Source organism: Filicampus tigris, chromosome 3 (assembly GCF_054856515.1).
Source record: "Filicampus tigris isolate MCC_2025a chromosome 3, RoL_Ftig_1.0, whole genome shotgun sequence".
NCBI lineage: Eukaryota > Metazoa > Chordata > Actinopteri > Syngnathiformes > Syngnathidae > Filicampus > Filicampus tigris.
Window position 1 is genome coordinate 22,106,451 of NC_141219.1, and position 9,938 is coordinate 22,116,388.

The following is a 9,938-nucleotide window of genomic DNA, read 5'->3' on the forward strand; positions in this document are numbered from 1 at the left end:
GGACATCCTCCAGTTCCTGAAAATGGCACAACAATACCAGAAAGTTTTTAGTGAAATGAGACATCCATGCCAAAGGAGGCAGTATTGCAATAGAATGTACAAACTGTGTCATGTTTACCGGAAATGGAAAATCAGTTAAGTAAAATAATTCGACAGGACAATGTAATTAAATCAGTGTATCGCCTTTATTATTTGTTAACTCGTAATCCGTTTTATATTTCCGTCATGTAATCGATTAAACATAATTTGATCTTCGTATCAGTCCGTTCTGATGTGCCTGCTAAGTATTTATCTTTGTCCGATAGATGCGAAAAAAGAGAGACGCGTTTGTTAGCAACACGTCGCTAAACGGAAATCGAGTGTGAGCGTGAACTGGTGGGGGGAAAATGTGCGCGAGAACGACAGCAGAGTACGAGGAGGGACTTGGTCGAACAAAAGAGGAAAACGAGCGACAACGTCAAATACTGGACGTTGTTTTCAAGAAACAAGTCGAAGCACACAGGGCAGGTTTGTTAAATTTTTCCTCTCACAATCACTTGACACTACCCGACCAGCTCGTGTCCAACCAAAAAGTACATCTCACTGCCTGATCCCCGGAATTAGAAGACACGTTTTAGACAAGACACGTATTAATAAAGTATTAAGACATAGATGAGTGGACGAATGAACTAACTACATAATATTTGGAGGCGGCTCGGTGGGATTCATCGTGATTGTCTGCAACCGTCCTAATCGTCCAGTTATATACTGTTAATATTTATAGATTTTATTCATTCACGAGGAAAATTTGCAATTTCAGAAGTGTCCACAACGATAACTAGAAAAAGGCAAAGCAGACGTGCAGAAATACTCTTAATACAAAATAAGTCCAATGAAATACATTAAAAGTTGTAGTTACTGTGCGGTCTGAAGGTCTGGAATAAGCTGCATGATGATTTCTGTGGTACCTTCTCAAGGTTTCTCATTTTCCCCAGATGTTTTTTAGTTTTTTAGTTTTTCCTTGCCCTCCTGGGGGTTAAGATAAAGGGGTGTCTTTAATATGTTGTCAGCTATGGGCATGTGAAGCCCTTTGAGACTTTTTTTGTGATTAAGGGCTATATAAATACATTTGACTTGACTTGACTTTTGACCAAGATGTCAATACAGAGCTAAGTGAGTGTGATACAGGAATCCCCTGCTGTAGAAATGTATCACTTCAGTGGACTTCACACCCAACTGTGCTACTTTGCTATTGATACAGCGATTTGGCCGCATCATGTCACTTGTTAGAACGTTTTAGAAAGCACAGCAAAACCATGAATAAGTGAGTTTTTCAGACAAGAGCTGGTGATAGGTTCCATAGGTAAAAAATGCGAAAAGGTTTGTGAATTGTGAACCATGATTGTGCCGGCCGGGTATTACTGTATTGTCAGGCTTTTTCCATAAAAATAACTTGACTGAGCAAAGTTTGACTTTTTCAAACATGTGTGTTTTTCATCTTGTCTCCTGCAGACATCAGTGAAAATCTTCAACCGGAGCAGAAGCCGTGGAGCTCCAGGGTGGAGCAGGAGGAACCCAAGCCCGCCTATATGAAAGGGGAAGAGAAGGAGCCACAACCCCCAGGCATTAAAGAGGAAGAGGAGGAACTCAGTATCACTCAGGAGGAAGAGCAGCTTCAAGGTGTGGAGGAGAATGACATTGGAAAGTTTCCATTCACTGTTATTCATGTGAAGTGTGAAGATCATGATGATGATGATGATGATGATGATGATCACGATGATTACGAAGTTGATGGGAACCACTGCGGAGGATCCCAAGCAGGAGGCTTAGTTGCACTCTTAGATTGTGACGGCATAACCTCACACTCTCCTGTCACTGATGATGATCAACATTCTAAAGGTGATATGACATGTCACAATGACAAAACACACTTGACATGTCCTCAATGTGACAAAACTTTTACCAACAAGAGGAATCTCAGAAGACACATGATAATTCATACAGGAGAAAAACCTTTTATGTGCTCAGTTTGTGGGAAAAGATTCTTTCAGAAGGGATCTATGATAACACACACAAGAAAACACACTGGAGAAAAACCTTTTTGCTGCTCAGTGTGCAGCAGATGCTTTAGTGATTATTCAACATTGGCGAAACACATGAGAACACACACCGGTGAGAAACCCTTTTCATGCTCAATCTGCGGTAAAACATTCTCTCAGAAGGTGGCGATGCAAACACATGCACGAACACATACTGGAGAAAAATCTTTTTTCTGCTCCATCTGCAACTCAAGTTTTAATGTTCGTTCAACATTGGTTCACCATATGAGAACGCACACTGGTGAGAAACCTTTTACCTGTTCAGTGTGTGAAAAAGGTTTTGGTCATCCTGCAGGATTGGCGAGGCACATGAGAACACACACTGGGGAGAAACCTTTTTCCTGCTCGGTCTGCAACAGACGTTTTTCAATTCACAAGACATTGGTTCAACACATGAGAACGCACACTGGAGAGAAACCATTCATTTGCGCAATTTGCAGTCAAAGTTTCTCTCAAAGCGGCGCTTTACAAAGACATGTAAGATCACACACTGGCGAGAAGCCATTTAGTTGCAGCGTGTGTGATAAAAGATTTAATGACAAGTATAAGGTTAAGAAGCACAAGTGTGCTCCAGAGAAGAGCAGCGGCACATGAGGAGCAAGAAAATGTGACATTGGGACAAGCTCAGAAAATTGTTGTAGATGGAAAGGGTATGTGTGATCCCAAAATTGCTATCCAGGACCCCTAAAAAACTGCCCAGCTAAACCTGATGTTCAAAAGCATTCTTACTTCAAGTTTCTATGATGCATTTATACCACAATGGATTTGAAATAAATCAATCAAGATGTGATTAAAATGATGTTCTGCATTGCTTGAAAAGTTTCACTGTGAAAATTGGAAATACGGATACGATGCATGAAATGTCAGCCATTTTAGGCAATGTACATCCATTTTTAGGAGCTCTTAAGTATTTGAACAAAGTTATCATCATCCTTTTCAATACAGTGGTAACTTGACTTGCAAATTTAATTCATTCTGTGACCAAGCTCATAAATTAATTTATTCACATATATTAAATAATCTTCCCCGTCGCAATGAATTTAAATGTCATTATCCATTCTTGCCACCACCATGTGTTTTAAAGATGTTTTTAATAATGAAAAATAGTACTGTATTGGGAAATATAAATATTAACACCATAAAACAGTATAAAAGACTGTAGATTGTAAAGAAATAAACTGGTTTTAGAAAGTGCAATTAAGCTGAAAGGCTCACGCACACACACAGTAGTATCTTTGTATTTAAAGCTTGCATTGGGCCATTTACCATGCAGTTAATTCAGCATTAACCTCTGCTCAATGCTCCTTGCAAATGTTTGCATTTTGGATTTGTGTGTTTGACTATTGGTCTGAAAATGCATCAGCAACTCTCTTTTTGTAATTCACATTTTGGATCACAATATAAAGAAAGAAAGAAAAAAAAAAAAAACAAGCAATGGCTCATATCGACTCGGCACTTGTCAATCAAGGTACCACTGTACTTGAAATAATTTTACCGTGATTTTTGTTGAGCAGCTTGCAATTACTATATTAGGTTCTGCCACTACCAATAGTGATCAAGACCCTTATCTGCATTATTTTGAGAGTTTACCACCCTGCTTTCTCTGGCATCAACGTTAAGGTTTGTTCCAGTATGGCAAAATTACAGACCACAAATGTGAGCATCCACCTTTTGTGACATTTTTGTATGGTGGTATGTCCCACGATTTTTCATAGCTGTTGTGAGAGCGCAATATAAATAAGATGGATTTTATTATGTAGACTAGAGTATGTGGCTTGGCTCAATAATGATTCAGAAGTAGAGGCCCTTGTTGAAAAGCCAACAAGTGTTTGGCAAACCAAAAGCAAGTTGTATACAGGTCACAATCAAAGCAATATGTTGATGAACATTTGAACAGATCAAAAATATCATATCATATCATTATTATATCATATGACCCAGTGTTGAGCAGTCACGACCAGTAAGGCCTTCTCTGCTGCCCTAAACACTATCAGAAGAACTGGCCAACATTTCAAACCTAAATTGTAGTACTTTTGCCATGACATTTATTTGCTACATTGCATATGGTTTAATTTGGTCTACTACTTCCAGCACAGGTATGTGGATGTCAGAGTGTTTTGTTTGTTTTGGCCTGTGTGCTGCCATGTCGATATAATCTGCTTTCAGACTGTACTGGTTCCTGCCCCATGTAATTGAAACTATGTTAGCAAATGGGACAGTTGCTTTTATCAATCAGATTTCAAACTTCCCTCAGGGGGCCCACAACAATGTCAGCACTTGGTCATAGCATGCTAAATTTGCCTAGCAAAATACATCTGTAACTATTTGAATACATGTAATAATCAACATTTACAGTGATGCATTTTATTGAAATTGTTGAGTTTGTGTCATTTTATTAAATAATGATTGATTGTGAACTGCTCCAAATGATGCCAAAAGCATAGTTGTGTGTGTTGTTATACAGTATATATCGCGTTTTTAGTATTGGTATGTTCTATAAATGCAACCTGATAATATCAAGAGGTGGCTTAAGTCGGGTAAATCTCCACTGAAGGCCCCGATTCCAAATAGACGGCAAGTACTGTATATGTCACATACAGTACTTCAACTTGACATGTACCGTACGTATATGTCAAAAAACAAGTTCCCGCTTCTACAGTATAATGACGCTTCCACACCAAAGGAGGCAGTAAAGCACTAGAATGGACCAACTCTGCAGGAAATACAAAGAGTCGGCCAATAAGGAACTGCAGAAAGCGTCTAAACGAGACGGTGCAATTAAATCCGTAATATTGCCATTAAGATTACGTCATCTGTACATATTTATGTCTTGCACTGATTAAACAGTGTCGGTGCACTAACGCTTCACCTGCTTGTTTAGCCCGCTAGCTTCTAACAAAGAGACGCGGAAGTTAGCCTGTTATCCCCAAGCGGAGATCCAGCGTGTGCGTTACGTGTTGGGATTGATTGGTTGTTTATTGTGTGACAGTTTGGAAAGAATGATAGCGGAGTACGAGGAAGAAATTTGTCGATCAAAAGAGGAAAACGAACGTCAACGTCAATTAGTGGACGCTGTTTTTGAGCATCAAGATGAAACGCACAGAGCAGGTTTGTTCATCTCCTCCCACAATCGTTTTAATTCTCAAACCTTTTGGGTCCAGGGAATTCTAACAAGGGACATTTTGCCCCCACGCCCAAGATCTACTAATAATGATAAGACCAATTGTTGTATGAAGGATTTTTACTCCACGTACAGCAGCACTTTGCATGCAGCAATGAGTTGAGTTAAAGATACATACCTACAATGTGTTCACACATGTTGTGGGAATGAAACGTTCACGAAATGTTATGATGGAAAAAAAAAAAAAAAATTATATATATATACTCGGCATAAAATGTCAATTTGTTGGCTCGCATAATAATTGCAATAGCATTGTCGTATCATTTAAAAAGGTGCATACTTACTTATGCAATAAAAGAAACAAACACAATATAGTAGTTCCTACTCCAAAGCACTAGCTTTGGGCCGGACTGTATTGCAATCAATCATCACTTAACTCTGGCCTGCCATAATGAAGAAAAGTGTTACAGTGTTACAATACTCTTTGAAGGAGTCTTTTCAAGTGAAAACTGGTTAATGTTATGAGAATAATGTGATTGTTTAGAAATCCCTTCTTAAAATATGAAATCCCTCATTACGCTTCAAGATCATAATATTGTAACATGACGTAGTAAAGCTTGACCTTTCCAAAATACATGCACTTGTCTTCGTGTTGCCTGCAGATGTCAGTGATGAAGAGCAGCAGGAGTGGAGCTCCAGGACGGAGAACGAGGAGCCAGAGTCCCCCTACATTAAAGAGGAAGAAGACGAACACAGCATCGGTCAGGAGGAAGAGCAATTTCGAGAGGAGGAGTCTGATGTCACCCAGCTGCCCTTTAACTGTGTCATTGTGAAGAGTGAAGATGATGAAGGCGATGGAGACCACTGTGGAGGATCACAGGCGGGCAGCCTCTTAGCTCCACTGTCAAATAGTGACAACACGTCACACTCTCCAGACACGGATCCTGACGAACACTGTAAAGGTGATATGATGAGTCATACTGACAACAAAGGTTTGGCATGTCTTCATTGTGACAAAACTTTTAGCAACAATGCAAATCTGAGACGACACATGATGATTCACACAGGAGAAAAGCCTTTCATGTGTTCAGTTTGTGGGAAAAGATTCTCTCAGAAGACATCAATGATAACACACACAAGAACACACACTGGAGAAAAACCTTTTTCCTGCTCGGTGTGCCACAAATGCTTTAGTGATTATTCCACTTTGACGAAACACACGAGAACGCACACGGGTGAGAAACCCTTTTCATGCTCAATCTGTGGTAAAACATTTTCTCAGAAGGCAACTATGAGAACGCATACAAGAACACACACTGGGGAAAAAGCTTTTTTTTGCTCGTTTTGCAATACAAGTTTTAATGTTCGTTCAACGTTGGTCCAACACATGAGAACCCACACTGGTGAGAAACCCTTTACCTGCTCAGTTTGCACCAAATGTTTTGGTCATCCTGCAGCACTGGCGAGGCACATGCGAACACACACTGGAGAGAAAGTGTTCAATTGCAGTGTGTGTGGTCAAAGATTCTCTTACAAGTACCAGGTGAAGAAACACAAGTGTGTCGGTAAAGAAAAGCAGCAGTGAAGGAAGCTGCAGGACTTTAAATAAACTGAAGGAATGTTGACTTTCTCTTGTAGCAAACACTGTTGATGCCCAATTGCAAACGAGATGCACTGCTGGATTTGCTGTGGACAGTATTCATAAATAATTATAGCACCTTTCAGGGAACCAATGGTGCTACTCATTCATGGTTAAAATATCATATACTGTGCAGTCCATAGTTGTTGTCAAATGAACCGTTTGAATAAAATATTGCCAAACATATCCAGTCTTTCATATGTTAATTAAAGACCATATTTGTGGCTTCTCAGACAATGGAAACACATGTTCCAATATTATAATTAAACTAGAATGGCACCCATTCGTACACTGTTAAAGAACATACTGTTGTGCAAAGGTAGCAAAAGTACTCACTTTCTGTACTTCAACTAAAGTCCAAAATATACTCTGGTGAAAGTGCTTATTCAACTCCTGTACTTTAAGTGCAGATAAAAATAATGTACAGTACTGATGCCGTCTGCGATTGGCTGAGGACCAGTTCGGGGTGTAACCCCCCACACCCCCATCTCGCCCAAAGACAGTTGGGATAGGCTCCAGCACACCAGCGATGCTAGTGAAGTTAATGAATAGCTAATTCAATGATTCTCAAAGTGTGGTATACGGGCTTCCTCTTGTGACGCATGAGAGAATGGCACAGTATTTGTTGTACTTTTAAATAAAATACATTTTATCACTTAGAAATATTTGTTCTCAAACATTTATTCGGTAATTTGTACAATGTTACTTTTATATGCAACAAATGTTGTAATAATATATTTATGTCGGTACAGTTTCGTATTTTTCTATAGTTAATGTTCAAACTATGCATAATGTTACAGTGGGTAACCAAAAGATTGAATATACTTTTTAGGAATAAAACCTCAACCTGAAAAATCTACTTAAATACAGTACAATGTTGTGTGTTTGTGTCACTAGAGGCTATGGTGTGTAATAACACCTCCTCACCTGAGGAGGCAGTAATATACTAGACCGTAATAACTGCGTCTTTTGTGCCGGAAGTGCAAATCAAAGTTAGCAAGACGGCGTTTAGCATCTGGCGTTCAGTCCATTTTTCATTGAATGTTTTTTGGTGTGCCGATTACTCAACATACACCAGCAAATACGACCTTTTTACTGCAGCAAGTCACTGGGATGAATTTTTCCTTTCCGGATAAACTGGTCACGGTGAACTTCGAAGTTTCTCCTGATTGCTTAGTTAGCTGCTAACAAAGAGCCGTCAAGAGACATAAAGTAAGTGTAAGGTGTGAATATGTGTGCAAAAAGTGTGAAAGAAGAGTACGAGGAGGACCTTGCTCGAACAAAAGAGGAGAATGAACGTCAACGACTGGACGCTACATTCAAGAAGCATCAAGTTGTGTTACAAAGAGCAGGTTAGTTTACTCGTTTGCTGGGAACTTTTGTAGTTTGTAATTTTAACCTTAGGTTTGTTAGTAGTAAGTTCACTTCCGGCATTTTGTGACAGGTACGATAAAAGCATGAATATAGAAAATCGATCGGTGGATGATCATTGCCAGCTGTGGAAGTTGTCTCTGTTGATATAACATTATTAACGCCATCGAATCTTCACTAAGTAGATCTAATGCCGACACAATTAGTGTAGCTTCTCTGCTGTGCTGTGCAGTCAAATATTCATTGTTTTACACAGGAATGTACTGATACATTAATTCATTATTATTATCATCACAGTTGTTGACATGCACGTAGAGCTACAGTACATTGCGTATCTTCATCCTTAGCTGTAGACTGTTTACTGTTCAGTATTTCTTTTATGGTACAGCAGTGTTTGATTATTATTGGTTAACATTTGAAATGCTGGTGTTTTATGGTCATTGTTGGTGGTATACTAATGGTTTAAACGAGTACAGTTTATTCTCTGATGGCAGCATATTTTTTGTAACTGTTGGTTATTTTTGCAAAACTCTTCACACAAATAAGAGAACCTTTCACCAAAACGGCAAAACATCGTATTTTTCTTGCAAACGTAAATAAGCCTAGCTTGACTTTTCAAACCTTTGTAAAAATTGTATTTTGGTATCAAACAATTAACACAGGCCATCATATTAGTAAGCACACAATGTGCCAACTACACCCCGATGGGAAGAATGAAAAACACATCTGGCTTTTGCTTTCTCTGTGCACAAGGTAGTCTACAATTGTGCTCATAAGTTTACATACCCACAACCAAGCGCATGGGCAACTGCATACCAAAATAGGACCCTCAGAGTTAATAGCAGAGGTAGGCGTTCCGTGAGTATTGTAGGAAAGTCCGTCAGTCCGTCACTGACAGACTCCCATTTTCCTGGCGAATGATGGAAACTTAGGGTCACTGATGGTGTAGTGGTACACACGCCTGAGTTGTGTGCGGGCAGCGTGGGATCGGTTCCCGCTCAGTGTCTGTGTGTGTGCCTTGCGACTGGCTGGCGACCATTTCAGGGTGTAGTCCGCCTTTCGCCCATCGTCAGCTGGGATAGGCTCCAGCACCTCCCCGCGACCATGTACAGGATAAGCGGTTTGGAAGATGACATATGGCACATGATGGAAACTTAGAAACACGGAAGCGATTTTTCATCCATCACCCGAACCGCCGATAACCCCAGTGGTGGCAGTCCGTCAGTACCGACGCATGGTCCGTCAATTTGTCAATGATGAACTTCCGTTTCACTGACAAGTAACGGAAACACGAGATGCGTGTCTCATGTGTCTTTGTTCACAGAGGTGGCTACACCGGGGTTGCTTCAAGCGGAGTAGAGGAGATGCTCCCCTTCCTCCAACAGGGAAAAAAAGTTTGAACGTCTCTGGTCAATCTGGTGATCTATGGTTGTATTGGCTGTGGTGCCTGTTCCATTTTTAGGTCGTCCCATTGTCCCTTATTGTTTTTATTTCACCACGCTGTGTATGTGTGTATCCGTTTTTTAGGTTTTTTTTTCACTTAATTTGGCTGTGTGTCCGCTTCTGCTGTGCCAGCATGTAATAAATATAGTGACTTTGTGAGGACTGACGGACTGGGCCGGCCTGAAATAATGACGGACTTACGATGACAGACGGGTGGCCTGGCCGCTGGCGAATGACAGATGACAGACCAACGAAATTTACTGACGTAGCCACCTCTGATTAATAG

General features: G+C 40.1%; 2 protein-coding genes across 3 annotated transcripts in view; both read left to right on the plus strand.

Moving 5' to 3' along the window:
- The first annotated feature begins 118 nt into the window (after positions 1-118).
- On the plus strand, positions 119-7,024 carry LOC147150300 (uncharacterized). Its single transcript, XM_086025561.1, has 4 exons — positions 119-507; positions 1,492-2,664; positions 4,938-5,186; positions 5,862-7,024. The coding sequence occupies exons 1-4, from the start codon at positions 387-389 to the stop codon at positions 6,782-6,784; spliced, it is 2,466 nt and encodes an 821-aa protein (XP_085881687.1). The 5' UTR covers positions 119-386; the 3' UTR covers positions 6,785-7,024.
- A 782-nt stretch (positions 7,025-7,806) lies between these two features.
- Positions 7,807-9,938, plus strand: part of LOC147150301 (uncharacterized) — a 4,302-nt gene continuing 2,170 nt past the window's right edge. The window contains exons 1-2 of one of the 2 annotated variants that reach the window (XM_086025484.1): positions 7,807-8,190; positions 9,534-9,627. In XM_086025484.1, the coding sequence (XP_085881610.1) occupies positions 8,131-8,190; positions 9,534-9,627 (154 nt within the window). In that variant the 5' untranslated portion in view covers positions 7,807-8,130. The remainder of the gene's footprint in view (positions 8,191-9,533; positions 9,628-9,938) is intronic. The other variant, XM_086025485.1, reaches the window with a different exon arrangement.

Bases quoted from the DNA above. Each gene is read 5' to 3' on its own strand.
- LOC147150300 (XM_086025561.1), top strand. From the start codon at position 387: ATGTGCGCGAGAACGACAGCAGAGTACGAGGAGGGACTTGGTCGAACA. The intron at 2,665-4,937 runs GCACATGAGGAG...TGTCGGTGCACT, and splicing joins TGCTCCAGAGAAGAGCAGCG to AACGCTTCACCTGCTTGTTT. The intron at 5,187-5,861 runs GTTTGTTCATCT...TGTTGCCTGCAG, and splicing joins AGATGAAACGCACAGAGCAG to ATGTCAGTGATGAAGAGCAG.